Here is a 24,625-nt window from a genome sequence, read left to right as displayed (position 1 = left end):
CGGCATCGATATCGTTGCCGTAAGAATCACCGATGAAACCAGCATCAGTAGGAGCCTCAACCTTGACCTTAGTCTCAGCCTGGGCGGCGGCCACAGCCTTCTGCTTCGCGGCGGCGGAAACACGGGGCTTACGAGCAGCAGGCCCCTTCTTGGCGGGAGTCTCGTCAGGGTTGGCCTCAGTAGCCGAGCGCTTGTTAGAGGTACCAAAAGCTTTCTTGGACGGAGTCTCAGGCGTCATGTCGTTGAAGTTCAGGTTTCCCATGGGTGTGCCAGGGGTGGCGAGGGCGGCCTCGACGCCCTGATTAGTACCACCACCAACTCCGGGCGTGAGCAACATTTTCTTGGGGCGAGCACGGCTCACGCGACTGCCACCGCCGCCACCACCAGTTCCAGGGGCCTTCTTCGGGGTAGCGGTAGAAGAAGAAGAACCAGTAGAGGTAGTGACAGACTGGTTGCTGTCACCTCCTCCCGAAGCAACAACAACAGCAGCCGCGGCGGCGGCGTTGGGATTGCCAAGCTCGTACTTGCGACGGAGCTGACGGTACATCTCCTTGTACGAGTTGGGCTTGAGACCGGCGGTCTCGGCGGCGCCTTGCAAGTCGATATCGAGGGGCGCGTTCAGGTTGCTGAGAGCGCCGAAGAGGATCTTCACCTCGCTGCTGGTGAGGGCTTGACCGCGGAGGGTGCAAGCAGACTCACCATTGGCGACGGCTTTGGGGGGCATTTTGGATGGATGGGAGTTCTGCTTGTGGTTATTATTTGGGATCTGAGTTGTAGACAAGACCTGAGTGACGGACCTACGTTTGAGTAATGCAAAGACTTGGTTTGAGAGCTTTCGTGGTGATCTCCAAAGATCGTAGGCAACAGAAGAGGGCGACTTCGGGGTTGAAGGAAATCTTCTGGTGACGAAGAATGAAATGTGAGTCAAGGTCTGAAGACAACACGATAGCTGATAATCCTACCGATACTTGCAAAGGAGACTCACGGCAAGTAGTCTGATAAGTAGTTTCACTGGAAGAGGATATGTTCTTGCTTTGAAAAAGAAGAGTGTCCTGACGAGGAGAGAAAATAGCAGAAGATCAAGTCGTGGAGACCCGGGGTGGAACAGCTGCCGATGGAAGGAATAAAAAAAAAGGAAATCAAGATATCATGCACCGGCCGGAAAAACCTCGCTTGCCAGAATCCGAAACAACAAACAACTTGGGAAACTCCGTTTAGAACTCCGTTTAGTTGAGACGGCAAACTTTCGAAAAAGTTCCCCTTCGTGACCGTCCTTAGATGCCCCGTCCGGAGCCAAGAACCCCCATATTAGGCCAATGAGGGCTGCCCTCCACTGTGATTAACGAATGATAAGGCTAAGCACCGGGCATGTATGAGATCCACATCAGCCGGTATTAGTAGGTTGCTCCTAAAGGAAAAACGTCTGGCGAGGGAGAGGTCCCTTTCAAAATTTCCTGCTGGGGTAATAGTCTATGTCCGGGCTTCAGGGGGGACACTTGGTACCCGGTACCGAATTCGCGGTGTATATGGCTGGTTACAACTGGCGTTTTGTTGTTCCTGAACTAAACGAACTCGAGATAAATCGGAGTGATACCTATCGTTCTTCTTAGACCGGTGAACTGGTACCACTTCGCTGCGGTTTTCTCGATTCGGGTCGTAACGTCTTGTTTTCTGCCCTCCCCCTCCGACTCAACACGGCCCATTCTGAGCTGACACTTTCTTCTCTTTCTTCTCGTCAACAATTCTCTTCCTTCGCTTGCAAAGCATCACACCCTTTGCGTTCGACGTACCACAGCCTCGAGTTTTGCAGCTTGGCCTTGCTTCTTCTAGCGAGACATCATCAACAGCTTCTTGTGAGTAAAAAGAACACATCTTCTTCCATCGACCTAATTCATCAGGCCAATTTCCTTGACGTGTCTGCTTCTGCTTTCGGTAGGTCGGTCTTTGTTATGTGCTCATGATTCCTGACAAGTTTTCCCACGTTGCAGATAGGAGCTCATTCGCGCCCAAACATTCCCTTGTTGCCCACGGCCATCTCCGCTGTCGCCTCAGAAATTTGACCTTCATCACTCGACGGTAAGCTGATCCATCTGGATAGCATCTCGTTGATACTGCCCTCTACTGTCTACTACCATACCCCTGCGTGACCTCGCGACCCTCTCCAGTGGACGCCATTGCTTCCTTGGTCAAGCAAGATGGTGTTCCCATCTTCCAAGTTTTCTTGTCATTTTACAATCTATGGTGGTTGCCACAAATCATCGAATGATGTCAGCTTGATAGATAACATCACTCGATCGATGGACAACGAGCTAATGGTGTTCCATCCGCAGACTTCCACCATGGCTCCCAAGTCTGCTCCTGTCGGCGACACTGTGTACACCATTAATGGTGTGACCATGACTGCCTCCGACATGAAGTTGATCTTCGGCATTCTCAACAGCTTGACCGCGCCCATCGAGGCAGACCTGGACGCTGCCGCCGCCTTCGCCGGCTACACCGTCGGTTCATTCAAGAAGATGTGGCCGACCTTGAAGAAGAAGTGCAACATCGACAGTGTCAGTGGCACCAAGCAGACTTCTTCCGCTGCTCCCGCTCCTACCACCGCTGAGGACGACAGCGGCGAGACCATTGCAACCCCGAAGAAGACTCCCGGCGGCGGCGGCGGCGGTCGCGGCGCTCGTGGCCGTCCCGCCAACAAGAAAGTCCTGACCGAGGAGACCGGCGGTCCGAGCCCCTTGACTCCTGGCGTCCCCGCAGGCATGAAGGCGCTCACTGTCGCTGACGCTGGCTCTGAGACCCCCGAGACTCCCAGCAAGTCCATCTTCGGTGGCGGCGTGAACACCAGCACTTCTGCCAAGAAGCGTACTGCTGCTGACGCGGCTGATGCTGACCCGGATGCGGATTTGATGACCGAGACCCCGGCTAAGAAGAAGCCGGCGCGCAAGCCGCGCGTTACTGCCAAGCAGAAGAGAGAGGCTGCTGCTGCTGCTGCTGCTGCGGCGGAGGCGGCGGCTGCGGAGACTGCTGCAGAGACTGCTGCGGAGACTTCTCCTGCTCCTTCTGACGCCGCTGCTGCGGGTTCTGATGGCGACAAGAACATTGATGTTGCCATGAAGGATGATCATGGTGGCTCCGACTCTGGCGAGATTTGAGTTGGTACGTACACGCAAGTTTCCCTTTTACCTTAACTTGTCTCTATATTTTCGAGGAAGATTGCAAGGTAGATGAAGAAAGAGGTCGCTAATGCTGTTGCTTACACACCTAGACACCAGGCTGGCCGCAACAACCCAAACGGACTGATTCTTTCCATCTGCCGGACTGGACCCACAACATCAACATCAACCTTCAACGATATAACTTTCGCCATCGCTTTCAAATCGGTTTCTCGATAGTCTCTGTTTACAACTGGGACTTTGGACTTTGGTTTTGATGGCTTTCCGGCTGGGATTTGGTCATGGGTTGATTGTTCTTGGAGTTGGTCAGATGCTAGAGGTATCAAGGCGGATACATGTATCCAATGCTTTCAGTCCACTTGTGGTTTGATTTTTTTTTCTTGCTCTGAAAGGCGTTCAAGAGAAACTGGCACGTTCGGTTTGCGAACACATACTTGTTTGGCGCTTCGGACTCGTTTTGGACTCTTTTACGGTCACTGGAAACTGCTACCCTAGAGCATCAACGGAAGGGCCAAAGGTCTTTGGTGCATATAGAATAGCGGTACTTGCAAGTTTTTCATCCGAAGTACGGGCATCCATCAAAGACTTTTTGCGGGGTTAGAATACAGCAGGAGGTAGTTTGAGAACAATGCAAATAATTCGGTTGTCCAGGCCCATGATCAATATGATAAGGAGTACTGGTTGGGAGAAGTGCTTGATTGGTGATGTGAGGGGAGAAAGAAGAAAATACATTCCAGGCCCGACCAAGCGTTGTGTGCAAGTGGAAATTCAAGGGGGCATGCACCTTCCAAACGTCACGGAGGGGTATCTTCCTACGACTCTTCAGAGAGCCCTTTCCAGGGAGAGGACCTTTGTCTTGAGAACCTTTGATGGTAGGCGTTCAGATCGGATCACTTGAGGAAGTAAGTATCTTGCAAGCCAGAGTTTTTATTTTCTGAGCGTGGCAGTTGCCGAGCCCCCCTTTTCTTTTTGGTACATACAAGAGGAAGTCAATACCCAAGCCGGCAAAGCACGTAGAGCTAGGCATGGAAGCGTAGAAATCACGATGGAAGACAGGGACAGTATCGACGGTGGACAGAACTGGTTTCATCTTTTGCCTCTATGGATGGACTTTCATCCTATCTTCTGCCATAAAGAAGCCACAGGTTCCTTTGTTGAGCGGCCAGCTCCACAGCTCCCAGAAATCCACTGAAGCAAGCAACGAAAGTACATCATAGCCAGTCACCACCTAAATTTCCATGTCGAGTATCATGTGAAAAAAACACTCCAGGCACCGGATATGTCCACCAAAGACACCATTCCGACTGCGCCAAACGAAGAGTACATGCCAATGACTGAAAACGCCCAATTTTATTGCTTCCAAACGCCTGGCTGTATGCACTCAGCAAAGAATCATAATGAAAGCAACACGTGTTCATGCTACTTTGGCCACCTTCCCCACAAACTAACATCCATGATGTCCAGTCTACATGCTGTCTGACCCAGAACCAAACCAAACTCCAAAGGTGCAAACCACACTCAAGGAAAAGGCGCAAGATGAGCTGAGAGACAAGAACCTTCTTCGAAAATACCTAGCGTAGGGTGGAACGTTTTGCAAAGAAAGGGACTGGTCGTCGGAACTTGAGAACCAACATCTGTGAAGGATCGAAAGTATTAGTGACCAAAAACAATTTCACTTTGGAATAAAGCAAGAACGACGTGATAACGTACCTGAGGTATCTAACTCTCAGTCGGGATGGTGACCTTAGCGCTACTGTCATCAAATGAAGGCAGTGGAGGTAGCTTCAGCCTCAGCAGCGGCGTTGGCCTCCAAAGCCAAAGCCAAAGCCTCCGCGGCCTCACTACCAGGCTCTTCCATGCCCTCCATAGTAACATCAATACCGGCGGCATCATCGATAGTAGTACCAGCCGGGAACACGGGAGAAGAAATCGGCTCGTTGAAAGAAGCAACGGTGCCGATCGGGTCCTCAGCAGCTGTAGTAGCAGCCTCGGCAGCAGCAGCCGCAGCGGCCGCAGCCTCCCGCTTCTGCTTGGCCGTCATGCGCGGCTTGCGTGCAGAAGTAGGCTTCTTTCTCGCGGGCGTCTCGTCAGGGTTGGCCTCAGCAGCAGTACGCTTCTTGCCCGAGGCGGTAGTGGTAGACTTGGACGGAGTGTCAGGCTGCTCATGATCGATGAAGTCCATGTTGTCGTTCAGGTTGAAGTTGTTGGTCGAGCTGATGAGGCCGGTATGGTCGGGAGTAAAGGTAGTAGGGGTGAGAAGGGCTCCCGAGTCACCCTCGTCGGCGGCGGGCTTCTTCTTCCTGGCGTTAGGGGTTTTCTTGACGGTGGTCTTGACAGCATCGCCTTCAGCAGCACCAGAACCGCCGTTAGCGGTGCCCTTCGCGCCGTCAAGAAGGCCGTACTTGAGGCGAAAGCGACGATACAATTCCTTGAAGCATTTGCGGTCCTTAAGGCCAGCTGATTTGGCCGCGCCATCCCAATCGGCTTCAATGGGAGCGAGGAGGTTCTCCATGAGGCCGAAGATGATCTTGAGATCACTCTCGGTGGGCTTTATGCCATGAATGGTGCCGGTGATGGCGAGCTCAGCAGGCTGGGGGGGCATGATGGCAGAGGTCTGTTGTTTGCGGAGTCTAGCGATGTGAGAGAACTTGTCAGAAGGCGCCTGAAGATGATCCTACCGCAGCCACGAGCAGAAAAGGTAGACCCAATTGGCATGGTAGGTAAAGCTACTAGGAAAAAGGTCGTCTACTCACAAGAACGGGAAGCTATTGGCGAGTGTCTTGCTGGAAACAGACCGTGGAGGTGAGCTTGGTGTATGCTGAAGGATGCTGAAGGAAACAAGTTGGTGATGTTTGGTTGAGAAAAATAGAATTTCTCGACGGTAAGGCAAGGAAAAAAGAGTTCACAGTTCAAGTAGTGGAAGCAGAAGCCCGGTGTAGAACTGTCATCAGTCGGGTACTAGGGGAGCTGCGAATACCAGACGTCACGCTTGGCTTGGAAAATATCATCGGGCTTGTACCAATTCACCAAGCGTTTTAGATCGGGAGGTATCAGTCCGGCAATTTCTGGTAACACTGCTGTCCAACGGCAACCAGATACCAGCTATTACTAGCTCCAGACCCTCAAAGTTTTGTACCAGGTACCAAGTGGCCCCCCTCAGAGACCGGCACTAGACTACCAGACACTAGGGCAGAAGAGATGGGCTTTCTATCTCTGCCTCACCAAACGGTATGCTTTGGGAGCAAACGTTTATGGACCCGACGTACCGGTAGCTGGCCATTGTGGATAATGTATCTGGTTTATCGTTTCTGCTTGGAGTGCCGGCCGTGAAGAGCAGCCCTCAGTGGCGTAGCGTAGAAGTTCTTGGCCCCCGGGCCGGGAGGGGGCATAGATAAATGGTCACGAGGAGGTGTCTCCGGCAAACGTTATGGAAAGTTTGCCGTCTGAAGCTTGGTAGTCGAAGAAGTTCCGCAGGATTTTGATACCATTATCATGCAGGCTTCCTTCTATTTCGTACAATTTTTGCTGTGAGCTGTCCCCATTGGCCAACAAGAGGACGTTTATCGTGAGGACCTTTAGGGGTAGGCGACTAAGTGGTCACACGCTGGTTTTTGCGGGCGAGTGTTCTTGTAAGCGAGGGTTTTCCGGTCGTGACATCTTACTTCCCCCCTCCCGCCGGCAAGAACTCCACTCCTTATTCTTTTGTTGTTTGGTACCCTTCTCGTCAGGGCGCTCTTCTTTTCCCAAGCAACAACTTCGACAGCTTCCGTCATCACCAATCACCACTCAGTGTCTCAGTTAGCTCTTGCTCCGGGCAGAACTCGTCGTCAACAGCCCCTTCGTCTGGTGAGTATAGCCTTGTCTTCTTCCATCAAAATTGCATTCAAGCCATGCTCAGGCATTGACCGACAAGTTCGTCCTCGTCGCTGGCAGAATTCGCTTGGGCTCACGATCACCTCGTTGCCTACGATTTCTGATTATTGCAAGAATATTCACCTCTGCCACTCGAACGTAAGTCGCTCGATCCAAATCAAATCACAAGGACATTACCTTCATATTCTCGTGCTCTTATCCTTCCATTACCTTATTGCTCGCCAATTACTTCACAAGAGACTGACCACTCCTCACCCGCCAAAGCTATACCAAGCAGTCAAGATGCCTCTCAAAGCCGCTCCCGCTGAGGGCGCTACATCCGGCCCTGTCATCAATGGACAGGCTCTCACCTTCCAAGAGACCAAGGTGGTTTGCGCCATCTTGGAGAACCTGACCACCAAAGTCGATGCCAATTGGGAGAAAGTCGCCGAGTCTCTCGGCCAGAAGAACGCCAAGAGTGCCAGAGAGGCGTGGAGACTGCTTCGCAAGAAGTGTGATCTCAACTTGGATGGCCTTCCTGACGGCGCTGCTGCTGGCGCGGCCTCTGTCAGCGCAAAGAAGGCAGCTCCTGCTGCTGCTGCCGCCGCCGCCGAGAATGGCGAAGTTGGTATCACCCCGGTCAAGCGCGGCCGTGGTCGCCCCCCCAAGAAGGCCATGACGCTCACCCCCGGCAACGGTGGCGACGAGGACGTCGCCCTTTCCACCCCAGGCCCTGCCCTGGGAAACTTGGATCTCGGCGACCTGACACCTGAGACGCCGTCCAAGACTGGCTCTGGCGTGAAGCGTTCCGCCGAGGACGCGAGCGACCCCGATGCGATTCTCTTCGAGGAAACTCCCGCGAAGAAAAAGGCCACGCCGCGCAAGCCGCGTATGACGGCCAAGCAAAAGGCCGCGTTGGCAGCTGCTGCTGCTGCTGCTGCTGCTCCCGTCAACGAGCCGGCCGACGGCACGACTGGTGCTGGCTTTGCGTCTGCTTCTTCTCCTGTTGGTGATACCATCAAGGATGGCGACAACAGCAACATCGACGTTGCCATGCAAGGTGTCTCGGAGCTTGAGGCTATCGCCGACACTCTCGCTGCTGATGATGCGGCTGACGCTGTTCATCTTGTGGGTGGTATTGACCCTGACGAGATCTAGGTAAGTGCTCCTGTCGTCCCACTTCCTCTGTCTTTCCTCTATTCCCTTGATATGTTGGATGGTTTCTAACGATATTGGACGCAGAATCTCGCCACGCAGCACCAACTGCGACAGCCGGTACCGTACCTTCTCGCATACGACCGATAACTAGGTACAATACGGCCTCAACATCAAAGATTTCGCCTCTTGTCGCTCCTTTGTGGTTGGGGTTTTCCTTGGTCATATCCTGGCGGCTCTTTTGGGATTTTGCTTTGGCTGATGGAATTCCTCTGCTTTCTGCTTTCCAATCTTGGAGTTGGGACTTGGGTTTAGACATTTGCATTCCCGGAGTTGGTCATGTTTCGAGGGTCGCTTTCACTTCTGGTTTACTGGCGCTAGAGTTGGGTTGTCGCCTTTGGTCGGTTCTCGGTTTCGTACATTGGCTCGGCGCTCTTGTTGGTCATCGCATTCATCTTGATCACGCTCGGAGTCTGGAGGTTCTTCTTTGGCGAGGATAAAGGTCTTTGCTTCCGTATAGCAATAGAGTCGGTTGCCACGATGTGATAGATTGGTTTTCATGATTGACACCATTCTGTTGCTTTCCCTTGTACTTGTGTGGCAACGGAGATGCTGCGTGGTGGTGGATGAAAAGACAATGGAATCTATCGACTTCCCGTCGCGACAATAGCAAAAGGAACGTTGTCACTCAGAGGAAAAAGAAAAGAAAAGTTCGCAGTCATAGTTGCCAGCCATCGTGATGTCAACCAGTGCAATTTCCCAAGGTAGGTACTTATGTCAAGGTCGAGCACAACCTGTGTGTTGGCCGCGGAGTGCACCTTCCGACTGCCATGCACTCTCTGTGCCACAGCCCCTGAAATTGACCCACTTTTTCTTTTGCTTGCGCAGCGACAGACGCTCGGTGGACACTCGTTGAGAACTTGACCAAAACAAGCATTTACTGCAGGAAAGCCTTGTGCCAGTGAATGAATCTGTTGAAACTCTCATAACAAGTAATCACAAGCACAGAAGCTTCTGGTGCGGGATGTAATGCTTGTTCAAATGCAGCGCACCTGTCGGGGCAAAAACTTGGCATGTGGACTTTAGCGGGGCCAATGCGTAGTCGCTACGCGCAGGCTCGAATGTACCTCTAGGTAATGAACACTGCTATACAAGCTCGTCCCTGGCAGAAATTGTTGGGACCAGGTTGACTTGCCGAATGACCATGAGAATAAACTGAAAACGTAACGGCTAGTACAGTAGACCATGGGTATATACTTATCATGCATCTGAGCATCTTCGTGATATCTTTGACCCTAATTTTGAGGCAGTTATTGGATGAAAATATCCCCAAGGAACTCTAGCTAATGTGTTTTCGAGTTCCTGTAACTTCTGTTACAGTCTTGTAAAGGCCTTTTCTAGCTACGGACAGAGACCCCATCAATTTTGTCATGGACAAGACATGTACAACACGGCTGCAGGTTGGAAGCAAGTCACATGTATCAAAGTCACTTCCATTTTCGAGAGGAAAAAGTAAGGGGAAAGCATCAATGATTCGATCCTCAACACCTCACCTGTCGAGGTTCTATCAATGCTATCCCATCCATGAGTCCTGCGATACTATGAACGAAAAACCATCTGTCCATACCAGAAAACAGACTAGACCATGAATCATTTCCATTCCATAAACCAGCAAAACCCCGACGGATGCTTAAGGCCAAACGCCACTAGACCAGACCAGACCCAGCAACAAATCCTTTGCGCCTGCTAATCCTTTTCCTTCCAACTCCATGCTATAAAAACGAAAGCCGAAAGTAGAGGTGAAAGTGCTCCAGAGATGTCGAATGTGTTGTAAAGCCAAGTATCGTGGTATCTGTTACCAACCATGTCCATCAGATGTCAATGCCAGCCAGCGAAAATATGAAAAGTCCGTTAGAGTCCGATCTATGTCCATGTCCATAAAACGTTCCGTGAGTCGTATGCAGATGTGTTGTTGAGTGAAGAAGAGGCGAGAAGACTACCGTCTGTCCATCCATGTAACTCACGCCCGTGACCTTCAGATCCATTGTCGATAGTCGAAGTCAAAAGTCAACTGGGACTTCCTGCAAATGGTTCCGATGGTTGTTTGGGGTTGAGCTAGACAGCAGCAAGCAGTTCATGGTAAAAATCCACGAATCATCGCAGCCGCAACGGACGACATCCAACCCAGCAGAGATTAAATCTCATTAGGGTACATGTAGTCGTCGACACTATCTCAATGTTAGCATCCTTACTTTCCACTCCCCGTGACACAGGACATTCAGCAAGGTACTCACCCATCATCATACTCCTCCTTCACCTTGCTCTCCTCCGTCTTGAGCTTCTTCTCCGGAGACTCCTTGATGTCATCCTCATCGTCCGAGTTGATCACCAAGGGAGCAGTCTTGGCAGCAGCAGCCTTCTTGCCGCGACCGGTGCCGGGAGTCTTCTTGACGCCGCTGCCGGGAGCAGCGCGCTTGCGGCCCTTGGTCGGGGTGGACGTGTTAGCGCCGCTGTCAGAGGCGACCGCCGCGGAAACGCCTTCCTTCCGGCGGAGTTTCTGAAGGTGCTGCCTGTGGATGAGAAGGTGGTTAGTATTGGTTGTTTGATCACATATGAAGTGGTCAAGTTGAAATGAAAAATTAAGGTAAAGCGCGAACGAAGAAAGCGATAGAAAAGCAGAGGCAAAAGAAAGATGGTTAGTAGCAGCCTACTTCACGGCCTTGGGTGTGCAGCCATAACCCAACGTATTCATGCGCGCTGCAAGATTTCTGTAGGTCTCCTCGCCGGGAACAATCTCATCAACGACGCAGCCGATGAGGTGCTTGTCGGCATTGTGGTTCCACGTCATTCTGGTCTCGGCGACCTTTTCGGTTTCCGAATCCACCATGATGGATGAGGCTGGAGAGCAGACGTGGTGGTGCTTGATGTAGGAGGTGGTGGGAAGTAAGTTGGAAAGTGAGTTGCGGGAGGAAGGGAGGAGTGATGTGGCCCAAACCGGCAGAAAAAATGTATAGGTAGTAATGAAAAGAGGGGCCAAGGGGAGGATAAGGTGACCGCCCACCCGGGTGGAATGCGGCAGAAAAAGCGGCAAGAACGGGCTTGAATTCTTACAGCACTGCAGTTTGTGTATATGTATAGCCTTTTCTAGCAACGCGCTGCAGAATCCTGTCCCACTGGGGCTTCGAAGGAAGCGCCTCAATCATGACGGCCTGGAGCAGCGTCAGATGGGCATCGTGGTCCCAGTTGGTGGGCTTGGAAGCCTTGGCCACGTAGAACTGTGCTTCGTGGTCCTCTTCCTCCATCTTGAGGCTGAGAGCAGCTTGATTCTTTGCGAAACTGAAGCACAAGGCGAAGCTCTGGGGGTTGGTGGTTGTGCTGATAGTGTGTTGTTGCTACTGCTGCGATGGTGTTGATGGAGATGTGAAAGAGTGAGAGAGCGAGGAGGGAAGAGGGAGGGAGAGAGGAGGGATCTTTATACTCCATGGGGAAGCAAACGAAGCGAAAGGTGGAGATCCTCTCGGTTTCGTCTCAACGTACAATAGAGCGCCATCTGTGAAGGTGTGACCCTTCTGGACATGAAGGAGCTCAACGATCTCCTTCATGTCAGCTGCCGTGGGACGGAAATGCTCAAACATCGCCAACATGATGTCCTCGTGAGTCTTTTGATCCCACCTGGTCAAGTTTCGCTGCGCAGACCGCTGCGAAGACATGGTGACTGAGTTGGATATGTTGGTTGTGTTGAGATGGGATGATGGAATTGGTGAGCCGGCAGCAATGGACCATGTAGGTTGCTGGGGAGAAGGAGGGAGAGAGGAGCAGGACCAGAAGGGGAGAGAACTTATAGCACAAACAGACAGTGCTGGATCAAGACCAGCTGTGGGTGGATCTGGTACCTCCGAGTTCGCAAAAAAAAAAAAAAAAAAAAAAAAAAAAAAAAAAAAAAAAAAAAAAAAGAAAAGAAAAGACGCCCGCCTGCTATAATAATCACATACCTAATGGCATTCCATTTCATACCATACGGTTGCATGGACTTCTCGATCGAGACCTGCATCTCCGGGGTGATCACGCCAGTAGCGTTCATGTACGCGCGGAAGAGATCATCGCGGATTTCCTCCCACTTGGGCATTTTGATTGCAATGCGAGGACTTTCCGTTGATGTGAAGTAGGTTTTCGTGGAAGGGTGAGAGAAGGGCGAGGACGATGCTGGGTCTTTGTGTGTTTGAGGGAAAGGGGAGAGAACTCGGATACAGCTAGCCGGAAGAAAGGAGGGGTTTTATAGCATCGAGTTTGCAAGCCACTTGGCGAGACAAGACGATCAAACTGGGTAAGGGAACGAGCACCAAATCGGTTCACCGCATGTAGCTTACCGGAGCGCGTCCCATCCAACGTCTTCATGGCCTTTGGATCGCATGGCCTCGACGACAAAGTCCTGTATTTCCTTGGTCATGCTGGGTTGCAAGGCCGTGTAGAGGGCGATCATCAGATCGATATGGGTCTGCTCGTCCCAACGCGGCATTTTGCGATGACTTCTCGGAAGGAAGGGCTGGGTGGTGGGACAAAAAGTTGAACCGTTTGTAGTTGTAGCGTAGATATCGCAGAAGTTTTGTGGGAGTAATGAAGGTGGGAGAAAAGGGCATGGCAGGAAGAGGAAGACGCGTTTTTGGTAACTTTGAATAACAAAACAAAAGAAACACAAGCAGACAAAACGCGGGCGGTACAGCTGGAAACCCAATAAGAACACACGTATCACACTTACCGCACAGATTCCCATGTAAATCCAAGTTGACCACACGCCTTCATGACGGCCATAATGAGGTCTTTCTTCTGCGCGGGACTGCTTCCAGCAGCAATCAGGGCCTCGGCGAGAGCTACGCAGAGAGCTGAGTGTGCATCGTTGCCCCACTTGCTCTCCTTGGGGATCTCGTCGGCATTAGACATTGTGACGAGTGTTGTTGGGCGAGAAGCGCGTAATACGGTTCTGTTGACTGGCTTGTTGAGTTCAACGTGAGCAGCAATGGGCTGATGGCTTGAGGAAGACCAGATAGTTGAGGTTGATCTCGAGAAGTTGATGAACCGTGGAAGATGTGGGGGAGGGGGAGGAGGAGAGATGGGAGGGCTTGAGATTGTTGTCACATTATATACCCGAAAGAGGGGAAGGAAAGCCGACTCGCTATGAGAACACTGTTATCATATTTCATCACAGGCAACGAATAGGAAACGAGAGATAACAAAACAGGTGACTTATACCGAAACGAATATCTCAGGCCATGAAACGCATAAAAGAAGCCGTACTCGTTGCAAGTGTGATGCTCGTGACCATCCTGCAAGACAAGTCGGAGCGGGCAAAATACAATCGTCGACGTCGAAAACGTACTCGATAACTGCTCGATAACTAAAACACACACCAACTGCCACCTCCTGACACGTTCGGAGGGGGGGGGGCCGGGACCAGATACCTATAGCCGAAACACAGAATCCCATTAAACACAACCGGAAACGCCCATCAACCACCTTCCCTTACCGCATACCTGCCCGCAATCAAGGTTGTTGGGACCTTAAGCCTCTTCGTAGTTGAAGCTTGAAGGAAATCTTAGCGCCGCAACGGCATAGGTAGGTGAGGCGTTAGACAGGAGGGGCAACGTAAAGATCAACTCACTCTGGCGCAAAGTGTGCGGCGGTTGATGCTGGGTCGTTGTGGGCGGCCAAGGCATTCAGCACCGCCGCGTCGTCCAGAGGGTCCTGTTCCATCTTGCGTCGCTTGTTGGGGTGCTGCTGCTCGTCGTTGTCGCCGTCCTCGAGGCTAGGGTCCACGGCAACATCATCTCCATCAGCCGACTGTCCGCCAGATTGAGCCTGGACACCCTGGTTAGCCGGCCCTTGACCGCCAGCCTGGTTTCCGCCTCGTCCATTTTGCTGGACGCGGGCCTGCTGAGCCTGAGCTTGGTTATGAGCCTGAGCTTGCGCGTGAGCTTGAAGTTGAGCCTGGGCATGCTGCTGCTGTGCGTAGGCTTGGGCCTGGGCCTGGGCCTGGGCATGAACCTGGGCCATGGCAGCGGGATGCATACCACCGGGCGGAGCGGGCATGCCAGGAACAACGGGGACGGGGATCGCGGTGGTGCTCTGACCGGGAGCACCAGGAACAACCGGGGGAGGGATCGGGGTAACACTGGGGCCGGTGGTTCCCGTTTCGGAGACCGAAGCCGTGCTGGCGGGGGACTGCCCCTGGGCCGTGTTTTGCTGCTTCTTAGGGCGACCACGTCCAGGTCCCGGCCTCCTTGTGATTGGGTTAAGAGTGGGATCTACCCTCCGGTTGGGGTCAGGGGAGGCGGTTGCAACGCCGCCTTCGCTCTTATGCTGGGCACGGCGAAGGCCTTGGAAGTGTTGTCTGCCGTGGGTAGGTTAGCTCACAGTTCTTGATATGCACTGGCGGCAAAGGAAGCCGGCTGAAGCATGTCATGGCGAGACAGGTGAGTAGTTGATGGAGAACAAAATGATTGTGTATATCCACGGCTATCCATCCAACCACATGGGAAATCATGTTAAGGATTGTTAAGGGATGAACAATGGATCAGGGTGGTAACAATGACCTCTTGTCAACCTGGTTGGTTTATCTAGGCGAAACCTCGACATGTTTATGCAGTCTTGATGCATACAGACAGGCAAAGACGATGGATGGATCGATGACGAGGAACACAAGACAACAAACAGAGAGAGACAGAGAAGACAGAGAAGACAGCATCAATGCCAGTAGTCAAGACGGATACAGGATCCCAAAAGATAATCAATATGTAGTTTGATGACTTGGCACGCGAGTCAAACTCCTTGTTGACTTGAGGTTTGTTATGGAGATAACACGAATAACACGACAACAAAAGCACTTACCGGCATCCCTCGTTGGTAAAGCCGTAGCCCATGGCGCGCATGGTGTTGCCGATGGTGATCCATTCCGAGCCGCTGATGACGCCGATGTTCTTTACATTGAGAATGGTAAAGAAGAGGTCCTTGTCGGCCCGGTCGTTCCAGTTCTTGTTCATGTCTGTTAAGGACGCGATGGCAGAGGCGCGGGCGAGGCGATCGAGTGGTAACAATTGCGATGGGCTGGACGGGACAGCAGTCATGAATTGGTCGAGTGCGAGTCCACGAACGAGATAGGGTTGATGGCGAAATTGCTAAGGTCTGCTAAGGAAGGATGGCCTTTTCAGTGTGTCCTGCCCACGTTCCCAAACCAAATCAGCCACGGCTGCAACATTCAACCGAGCCCGGTAATCCAATGGCGTGATTGGCTCATGCTGTGCACATTATGTGGAGAGGCACCGGTGCTTTGGATGGTGATTGGCTGAGCAAGGGTCTAAGTGCGGGGGTCCGTGCATGTCTAACATCGGAAGAGACCACAGAGAACTGAAAGTTGTTGCCTCAGGTTTCCCAAGACACTTGGTTCTGCCTGGCGCTGTGGCACGCACGCATTAAAGAGGGGACGGGAACAGAACGACCTAAACACAGGCACGACACGGGGAGACTCGGAAGGACTTGGATCATTGGACAAAAAGGTCCAGGACACAGGACAGGGGGGACTGGAGAAATTCATTGTGAGTGGATCGCCTGATCAAGTGACTTGGCGCCAGCATCGCGCGGAAGACCAGCTACAGTGCCGATTGCGACGCGCTGTTACCACGTAATTTTCCAGGACCTCCAACGTCCCGCGCCCCCAAGTTCTCAAACATTTCATCTCATTCTGGCTCCTGTCATCGCCCCCTTGATTAATGCCACCCTCTCAAACCATCTGCGCCTGCTATCTGTCCGTTTCCGGCGAGATGGGAGAAAACAGTTCATAACGCTAGAGTCATAGGGTCTAATTCCGACGAGGTTTTTTCTTTTATTCATTGCAAACAACTTTGCTTAGGCAACAGGATGGCAAAAAAGCTACCAGCGAGGTCTTCGGTGTAAGTTCGGTTTTCTATTAAGTCAGGTACGACTCCCGTCTGGTAGTATTCCTCCAATGAGGGGGTAGAGGTATCTATAGACACAGAGCTACCTACTGAACCAGCAGGCATCTAGCAGCTACCTGGCTCTCAACCATGCAGTGCCCACCATTCCAACATCTCAGCTTCCATCTTCCCCCTCCATTGATCAGCCCTTTTCCGTTCCCGCTCGAGTCTCCTATCCTGCCCGGTTACAAGTCAACTCTCTCACCAATCAACAAGAGACACTCCTTTCTCTTCGTTTGGCTCTCGTCCGACTCGCAGTCGAGTGACTCATTATAGTCTCACTGTCTTACTGCCTTTTACTCTTGCCGTCCCTGGATCTCATTCCCGACGTGCATGGCGTCCGTCCGCTGCAACCCCACCAACACCACCCACTATACGCGACCTTGGATGGGGGATAGCAAAAACGAACAAAAAATCGAAACGAGGCGACGCGGCGTCACCATGTCCTTAGTGTTCAAATGATCCTTGTCTCCTCTTTTTTTTACTTCTTTGAATGCCGTACTTGATTCGCAACCATGTCGTGTCTCCCTTCCGTGTTTCTCTCCCACTCTCATTGTATCGCCTCGTTTCCAATTCGGGAAAGTTGAAAGCAAACAACATTTCTTCTTTGGCAGGACAACGGGCCGGAGGGTGTGTGGGCTAGCCCGTGTCTAGTGGAAGGCGATATCTTTGCTCTTACCTTACCTGAATGATACCAATACCTACCTCCTGTCTACAGCACCTCGCTCCAAGTGGCCTATCTGTGATGCTGTCGCCCCATCGATTCCATGTCAGGATCGGCTGCCCTTTCCTACCTAGCAACGCTGATTGCTGCCCATTGAACCACTCAATGCTGCCCTTTGCAGACAGGCTTTCATGCACCTTGCACCCATTCCAGCCGTTTCCCCCGAAATCTCCTTTATCTCAATGGCCATGGAGTGCCTGCCCGGCTGTGCTCTGCTCGTAGGGAAAGGAAGATTGAGAGGAGGCCATCTGCCTCGGATTGCTGCCGGTACACGATACTGCTCCTTGCTACCAACATCTTTCTTTAGTACCGAGACTACTGTAGTGCCTGGTACCGTGACACAATACGCACGTTGCCTCTCCGACCAGCTGCCATCCTCGCCCCGTATTGACTTGCCTACCGTTTTGGTGAGACAGACATAAACCTATCGTCTCTCCCCCTTCGTTTCCCTCCAACAGCCAGCCCTGTCTACTAGTATCATGCTTCATCCACACCCTCAACACCCTGTCCACTATCGCTCGAGTTACATTATCTTGACTCACGCCCCCACACCTCGACAGCGCCCGCGCACCGGCTACAGTGGGTAATTCTGACCGAAGCCAAGGCTGCCTTGCTGCTGAATGGTTGGACAAGTCTCAGCACTCCCAGCGGCTAATAGTACATATTGTGGCTGCCCCCTCCTTGCTTTCCCCCAGACTTTCCCTTTTCTCGCCGTTGGCTGGCTTTGAAACCACCTTCCAGAAACCAAGACGACATCCTCAGGCATCAGGAAGGGAAAGCTAGTCCGGTCATCGCCAATATGTCTGCTACCGAAAATGCCATGGCGAGGTTCCTGTTCGCCATCCTCCAGCAAAAGTCTCTGAAGGATGTGAGTGACTACCTCTCCCGTCTGTTATGCGTACCATTGGGGTGGCTGTCCGAACTCTGTTTGGCTGACTTGAAATTGCCTCTACAGATCGACTGGAACGAGGTAGCCGCCAGCCCGTTTCTCTGCCAGAAGATATCGAACGGCCATGCCGCCCGCATGCGTTACGCGCGATTCCGAGCCTCCATGCTAGGCACCGAACCCCGACCGAGGAATCGTACGAATACCGACGAGAATCGAGTTACAAAGGCCAAGAAGAAGGTGGGAGAAAAGCCAAAGAAGAAAGCAATCACAGTTGAGATAGAGAAGGAGGATGAAGTGTCCAAGAGCAAAGCCGCATCCGCGACGATGCCATCCCCGCCTCTCAAGGACGAGAAAGATTTCATACCTCCCGAACCGTCACCCCTCGACCGTGTGTATTCCACACCGACCTCCATGGCCAAGCCCATGTCCGACATACAATCCCGAATGCACATGCGGTTCCTCACTCCCTGCAGCGACTCGGATGCTCATACGGCGTCACCTCACATCTGTACCCGGGCAGCGGTCACGGCATGCCCCACCGAGATGCTGCTCGGCCATCCAGACACCCCTTTTTCTTTCACCACTGGCTCGTCCACCGCCACCACCACCATCACCCCCACCGGATCCTGGCAGTCCACTTTACCTGCCTACGCTAGCTATGGAATGGGATACGAATTGGATACCTATGCCATGGCTTTTGCTGTAAGCGACTCTCAGCAGAACGAACAGCATGCTGCTGAACAACTTCGGGTACATGCTACCATGATGGAACATGAGGACCAGACCGGCATGGTCAAGCAGGAAGACTGGGATGCTCAGCAGTATCAGTGTTGATGTTAAGGGGGAGCAGTGCCAGTCACTATTGAAAACAATCCGCGATGGATACGGATCCAGATGACTTTTTCCCTCGTTGTTCCTGCTTCTGTTATCTGTCTCTATCTTGTTTTTTTCTTATTCTTTGGGTACAAGGGCTTCTTGGGATACATACAGTTTGATATTCACAAACAGCCTACTATTCTTCGACTAGCTATGGATGGGTATCTGGTTTTTGGGTTTTATGACGGGCGGTCGGTTTTCCTTGGTCTTTTGCTTTGAGTGTTTACCTCTCTTGTCCTCTGCTTGATGCATAGCAGCTGTCTTATCTTTGCTGGAATCTGTTTGCCATTGTACGATTATAGGTTTAACGAAGATAATGAATGATGGTTACTGGTGAGGTACGTCCTTGCATGCCCTTTGGGTGTCAGTGCTCTTTCATGTTTTTGAAGGTTGGGCTGATTTTCCGGGTATAATTTCGAAAGCGTTCAACCAGGACACTCGGTGTTTTCGCCTTGTGGCGTGTCGTTCAAGGCCACCATGACAGTCGTTCCTGTCTCTCTGGTTCCATCAAAATACTATGGTACACCACTGGCTTGCTTACTCCCCGGAACTTTTCCAGCTGTCAACCACATATGCCCACGTTGTCAGCCTCAAACCACCCATTATCACACAGTTGGGTCAAATCTCTCTGTTTCAAAAGTCGTTGCGTAATCGCTTCTAATTTATAAGTACCTGGTATTCCTGCTTCCGGCCCCCGCAACTGAAGCTTGCAAGTGCAAGAAAAGTACTTCGTCACGGCCAGTGCTTTGACAAGAGGAAAGAGCACCCCACCCTAACTTTCTATTTCCAGGGATTTTAGACTTGGCTTGGCGACGGGGGGGCATTTCTCTTTTCTCAACCGCAATCATAAGGTACCTACATTTGACTCGCTCTGATCCAACAACGCACCGACTTTCAGTATACGTTCGTTCGTACTTCTTTTCTAGACGATTTCCAACCGTCAACCCACATGTCCATGTCGCTGGCCCCGGGCCTCCAAGAATCACACGGCTTGAATAAGTCAATGCCTCCAGGATTATTGCTATATATCGGGTATGCTTGTCCCTATGTTCTGCGGCCGTTCCATCCATCTCCCTTGATGCCTAATACCTCCCTTTTCCGCTTCTCATAGGCTTACAGGCCCAAGTCAGTGAATCACCACCAACCATCATGGTCACTGTTCGTCCGCTCGTCCGTCAGCTTGGCCCATCAGTACCTCGATGCCACCTTGGCTAGCCACAGCTGGCCCCCCACATTATACTCTGGGACAGTTCCATCAGTTTACGCCGTTTGACCACCTTCCTTCCCATACTCGACCGCCAGGACGTTCACTGCGAGCCTGCTAACTGGCCTGACAGGCCGGTAACCGCCATTCCGATACACGTAGCGATACCAAACCTCAACGAACTTCTCGAGGAGTGATCCATACTAGCCAAAGCCTGAGGAAATTCCAAAATCTGGGCCTGCCGAGATTTGGCGTTGGTCAAGTTCCGATCCTCCCCAGTTACCACGATAGCCCGCGTATCCTTGCTTTGGCTAGCCCGAATCACAACAGTACACTAAGTCGGGTCATGATCAAGTCTGAAGATTGTCAAGTTAGGTCTCCCGGTTTTCTGGCGTTTCCTTGGCCGTTTGGGTGAAGGTACGGCAGCCCTGGGTTCGCTTCTCGGTGACAACCGTCACCAAACTGGTGGTCTTGTGGGCAAACCCAAGCTAAAATTTTGGGATCTGCTCTTCTTTCGTTCTTTTGTCCTTCTCTTTCCTCCTCCTTCTTCTCTCCTCCACGTCGTCGTCCACTTCCTCAAACAATACAATGACAACGACAACAGCGACTACAACGACAAAAGCAGAAAACAGTTAGCCAAGCAATCGTGGCAAAGATTACGCTCTTGGGCACCCCAGATCTCGAGGACAGGTAGTTCTCTTTTCCAGACTCTTGCTTGCCGAAGCCTACCCGATCACGATGAGCCAACTATTTTGCTACTCAGGCGCCATAGCTCTTCTTTTCCCTGTCGGCTACTCGCCAACAACAACATCAGTGTGCAAGATATCAATAGGAGAGAAGCATTTCACTACGTCAGTATACATTTGAGTGGCCCCGTCATCTCCAGGCAAGCTCCCTTTGTTGGGATTCGCTACCGAACAAATTCGCCAAATTGGTGAACCAGACTTGCATTAGTTTTCCTTTCAGAGCACCCAACGTTCAGCACGACAAGGAGCAGTTGCCAGCACATGTGCCACTTCAGCTAGTGAAGCTCTTCGAGATTACTCATCGCGCGCAATACTCCTACTCGCCAGTGGTTCAATTACAGGCTCAAAATTTGTTCCCTGTAGCTCTGCCAGCATTGTGTGGCCCAGAAAGACAATCTTCCGCAAGTCTAGTGTGTCAGTCCGGTATATCTGGCCTTTGCAACCACTGCCCTTTACCAAATTTTCTCCAGCAACCCGTTATTCTCCCGCATTCTGGCGGCGTCATGTCACTCAATTCACCATCCTCACCGAACTCGCCAACGAGTTGTCGTCCGTATACCGTTGGCAAAGATTCGAGTAATCGCCGCTGAGTAGCTCGTGGAGGAAAGGAAGTCCCCGGTCCCCGGCCGTCTGTCCACTTTGCAACTTTAGGATGACGCGACGCTGAAGCTTGTGCTTTTCCTTGGGATACCTACCTATCCTCAACCTTAGGGCATGCAACCTGCACTTGACGCTGGCCAGCATACAATCAATGCATCCAAAGCAGGCTTTCAAAATCCGGGAAATTCGGAAAAGGTCAACGCAGGGTTAAAGCTTCGCCATGCGCATTACCATCAGCATACACGCAGCTAAACGCGATCACCAAACCTTTAACCCTACAAAATCCGCACACTTGTATCTGACCTCTTTTCTGGATTTCCAGAGTTTATACGGTACACACCAGGTGTACAGATCAACCAGACTACGTTTTTACTGGACACGTGGTGTCCAAAATCAAGGCGCTCGAATGATTAAGGTACTATAACCTCTGAAAAGTTACTCACGCTTATCTACTCGGCTCCAAGTTCGTCCTTTTTTTCTACCTTCGCAGCCGATAACGCCGACCGTGGCAATCAACAATATTTATATCCTACAAGTTGCTCGCATATCCACCTATCTACGATTTTATTTCCCCACTATTGACAGTACCCTCTCTGTTCTAACCTCTTTCTCGACTTCCGCAGACTTGATCGCCAACAGCAGCAACATATCATCAACTACCACGAAAACCATCTGCTGAAAGCTTCCAATCAGCACTTCCTATCCTCCAACAATCTTACAAACCTGCCAAACCACCTAATCTCTCAAAACTTGGCTCGACCACGCCTCAGGCCTTCTATAGGGTATCACCAAACAACACCACGTCTCGAAAAATATCACAGTACCTGCTACGATGTTATCCAAGTCTTCTAAAGCTTCCAAGGGTGCGTTCAGCCTGACGGGTAGCGACTACAAGCTTTTGTGTGGGGTATTTATCAATGGCGAGAAGATCAAGTACGATCTAGCGAGCGTCACCGCATATATGGGCTCGAAAAGTCAAGAAAGTACCCAGGTATGTTACTTGCTCTGCTATTGCTCGATGTTTGTTTGCTTTGTCCCCCAGGAACATGTCGTCAAACAAAGAAACTTGTAGGGATAGCTCAGCTTCCTTGCTTGTCACATTCCAGTTACTCAACGTACATTCCAATGAAGCAAGGTTACATTCCATGGTCTGTTTCCTATTTCAACCAACCATTATTGCAATTTCCAGCAAACTCGAATCTTGGTTTGCACTTGAACCCATTCGAATATTTTTCTATTTTTTTATCTTTACATCACCATCGATCTCGGATCGCGGTCACAATCAAAGATATTGCAACTTTTCTCGATCTTATCCTCATAAATACATTGTCGGCGTTCGCATATTGCTCAGCTGTTTCGGTGTTCCCATGAAATGGATTCGCCGACGGCTACTATGCTAAAGCGATCCTCGACGTCCACCAGCTGATCTGGCTTCTATTTGTATTATGGAGATCTTTTTTTTTAAAGCAATTTAACACTGGGTAGTATTGATGCCTGGAGAATATGCACTAATCATCATTGCAAAATAGATTCGCGTTAATGCACTCTTGAGGAAACTTAGGCGCGATGGTTACGAAATTGCTGAAGAAATGGATGCGGAGGCCAATGAAGCCATACGGAATGCGGTAGCCCCGGCCTCACACGTTAACCCGCGAAAGCGTGCCCGGGAAGACAACGAGCGTGACAATGAGAACCACAACGTCAATAACCGCCACACCCCCGGCTTCTCATCGTCTTCTTTGTCTGCGCAAACCCCCAGGCATGCCCTGCCACAGCAACAGGACCAGCAACAGCGCCATTACCAGCAACCCCAGAAACATCACGAAATCCCTTTTGCTGCTTACACCCACGGCCCCCGAGAGTTCTCGGTACCGGCCGAAGCCCAGAAGTATGAGACCCCCCCGCCGCCCTACACTCGCCTTGCCACTGCCGGTACTTGGGTGATGACCACTGCTCCGGTCATTAACTCGAGCAATGCTGTCAACCAGGGTATGGGCGTGGGCATGGCTATGGGGTCCCTCTCTGGGGCAGAGAGACTCGGCAACGGATCTCGACAAGGCTTGGACGGCGATGGCTTTCCACTTGGCACCCATCATGTTGGAAACGGATTGACCTTTGGTGTTCCCACTCGCTCAGCTCCACTGGCCTATTCAAGCGACGCCAGGAACGGTTTTGGGGTGCACGGCAACCAGAACAGCAACCGAGTCAACAGTCTAGATGAAGGCTACATGGGAAATGTTGACACGGTGAACGGCAGCGCGATGGGCCTTACTCGGCCTAACAGCCTGGGCTACAACCTTTCAGTGAATAGCGCGACCTTCTACAACAACAGCCTGCGTTTGGGGGATACCTTACTAAGTCTGGTGGACAATGACTTAGCCAACGGTTTAAACGCAATTTCCGGCAACTCTAGCAATGGCGCTGCGGTGGATCGTGGCGTGCAACACAACTCCTTCAACCCTCGCTTCAACCACCCAACTAACTCAAACGAAATCTCGGTAAGCGTTCCTATTACCACGGTTTCGCATCCCGTCAAGCCTGTCTTTCAACCAGGCTTTCAGCCCACCCAGAACGTCCGGGTGCCCAACCACCAGATTGTCAACTTGAACGTTGACTTCCTCGGCAAAGATGGGAACGAAAATGGAATCACGGCGGCAGCCACCCAGCCAAATGGAGTACAACCGAAAGTGACCGTGTTTAACCTCGAGCAACTACCTGCGCCCATACCCATGCCTGCCGCTGAAAGAACGCCCGAACGCCCACCCACACTCATCAATACAGCCGCAACCATAGCAGTTGCAGACCCGATCATACTCCAGCAGCAGCAGGAGCAAGATCAACCACAGGAGCAACAGCGGGCACCAGAGCAACAGTCTTTTCAAGAGGAAATTGATTCTTGGGATCCCCTGTTATATCAGGATCATCAGGAGCAACTACCGCAAGGAGGGTTCGATTCTGTGGAAGCCCAGGTCTTCTCTGCAATTTCTGCTGAGGGATATGGTCTCGACCACCTGGATCTATAGTGTTAGAAAGTCAGGGATCGGGGCCTTGCTCCGCTCAGTTCATGCAGTGGCAGGAGTCAGCAAGGTGTATAATGATGGGTTGTTCTCCTATCAGTACGTGCTTCTCTGTTTTCGGCTTTCTGGTTTATGACTTACGACTTTACGAATTACGATTTCGATTACGTTACGATCACGATTATGATTACGGTTACGGTTTCTGGTTCTCAAGGAATTCAGTTTGTTTCATTTCGTCTCGTATTTGATGTTTGCTTATGGGCGTTGTTGGGCCTTGGCGGTTGGGAAATTTGGGATTTGGAGATGCCCAAGGTATAGAACGAGCGTGCCCCAAGGCAATCTGGTGGAAAACCGTTTAACTTTGCCGTTTTGGTTTTTCATTTCCTTTTCGGTTTCACCCATCT

The 24,625-nt window shown here is 51.5% G+C and overlaps 8 protein-coding genes across 8 annotated transcripts; 4 read left to right on the top strand and 4 right to left on the bottom strand.

Annotated features, from left to right (window-relative positions):
- Positions 1-1,470: 1,470 nt before the first annotated feature.
- Positions 1,471-2,175, bottom strand: NEUTE1DRAFT_102043 (uncharacterized protein; the record flags this gene model as incomplete). Its single annotated transcript, XM_009854040.1, has 4 exons — positions 1,471-1,688; positions 1,791-1,942; positions 2,013-2,090; positions 2,138-2,175. 4 exons carry the CDS (start codon positions 2,173-2,175, stop codon positions 1,471-1,473), a joined length of 486 nt encoding a protein of 161 aa, XP_009852342.1.
- A 6,362-nt stretch (positions 2,176-8,537) lies between these two features.
- Positions 8,538-8,864, bottom strand: NEUTE1DRAFT_44488 (uncharacterized protein; the record flags this gene model as incomplete). Its single annotated transcript, XM_009853294.1, has 1 exon — positions 8,538-8,864. A coding segment is annotated over one exon (327 nt), but the record flags the coding sequence as incomplete, so codon positions are not given.
- Positions 8,865-10,155: 1,291 nt separating this feature from the next.
- NEUTE1DRAFT_123234 (uncharacterized protein) lies at positions 10,156-14,831 on the bottom strand (the record flags this gene model as incomplete). The annotated part of the gene is made up of 13 exons (XM_009854039.1): positions 10,156-10,408; positions 10,475-10,750; positions 10,892-11,100; positions 11,235-11,295; positions 11,355-11,489; positions 11,718-12,066; positions 12,195-12,430; positions 12,548-12,847; positions 12,937-13,236; positions 13,323-13,561; positions 13,702-13,741; positions 13,837-14,565; positions 14,779-14,831. The coding sequence occupies 13 exons, from the start codon at positions 14,829-14,831 to the stop codon at positions 10,375-10,377; spliced, it is 2,961 nt and encodes a 986-aa protein (XP_009852341.1).
- Positions 14,832-14,962: 131 nt separating this feature from the next.
- NEUTE1DRAFT_117479 (uncharacterized protein) lies at positions 14,963-15,244 on the bottom strand (the record flags this gene model as incomplete). The annotated part of the gene is made up of 1 exon (XM_009854038.1): positions 14,963-15,244. The coding sequence occupies one exon, from the start codon at positions 15,212-15,214 to the stop codon at positions 15,059-15,061; it is 156 nt and encodes a 51-aa protein (XP_009852340.1).
- Positions 15,245-15,991: 747 nt separating this feature from the next.
- NEUTE1DRAFT_102040 (uncharacterized protein) lies at positions 15,992-16,431 on the top strand (the record flags this gene model as incomplete). The annotated part of the gene is made up of 3 exons (XM_009854037.1): positions 15,992-16,004; positions 16,101-16,120; positions 16,228-16,431. 3 exons carry the CDS (start codon positions 15,992-15,994, stop codon positions 16,429-16,431), a joined length of 237 nt encoding a protein of 78 aa, XP_009852339.1.
- A 1,187-nt stretch (positions 16,432-17,618) lies between these two features.
- On the top strand, positions 17,619-18,612 carry NEUTE1DRAFT_123233 (uncharacterized protein; the record flags this gene model as incomplete). The annotated part of the gene is made up of 2 exons (XM_009854036.1): positions 17,619-17,757; positions 17,845-18,612. 2 exons carry the CDS (start codon positions 17,689-17,691, stop codon positions 18,610-18,612), a joined length of 837 nt encoding a protein of 278 aa, XP_009852338.1.
- Positions 18,613-19,603: 991 nt separating this feature from the next.
- On the top strand, positions 19,604-21,415 carry NEUTE1DRAFT_102038 (uncharacterized protein; the record flags this gene model as incomplete). Its single annotated transcript, XM_009854035.1, has 9 exons — positions 19,604-19,694; positions 19,766-19,845; positions 19,957-20,051; positions 20,105-20,223; positions 20,276-20,489; positions 20,566-20,671; positions 20,745-20,933; positions 21,016-21,194; positions 21,316-21,415. 9 exons carry the CDS (start codon positions 19,604-19,606, stop codon positions 21,413-21,415), a joined length of 1,173 nt encoding a protein of 390 aa, XP_009852337.1.
- Positions 21,416-22,036: 621 nt separating this feature from the next.
- On the top strand, positions 22,037-24,227 carry NEUTE1DRAFT_102037 (uncharacterized protein; the record flags this gene model as incomplete). Its single annotated transcript, XM_009854034.1, has 2 exons — positions 22,037-22,195; positions 22,734-24,227. 2 exons carry the CDS (start codon positions 22,037-22,039, stop codon positions 24,225-24,227), a joined length of 1,653 nt encoding a protein of 550 aa, XP_009852336.1.
- Between the last annotated feature and the right edge of the window lie 398 nt (positions 24,228-24,625).

The sequence above is a fragment of the Neurospora tetrasperma genome (assembly GCF_000213175.1).
Source record: "Neurospora tetrasperma FGSC 2508 unplaced genomic scaffold NEUTE1scaffold_4, whole genome shotgun sequence".
Lineage (NCBI taxonomy): Eukaryota > Fungi > Ascomycota > Sordariomycetes > Sordariales > Sordariaceae > Neurospora > Neurospora tetrasperma.
The sequence above is the reverse complement of the archived record's forward strand: the minus strand, read 5'-3'. Positions and strand labels throughout refer to the sequence as shown.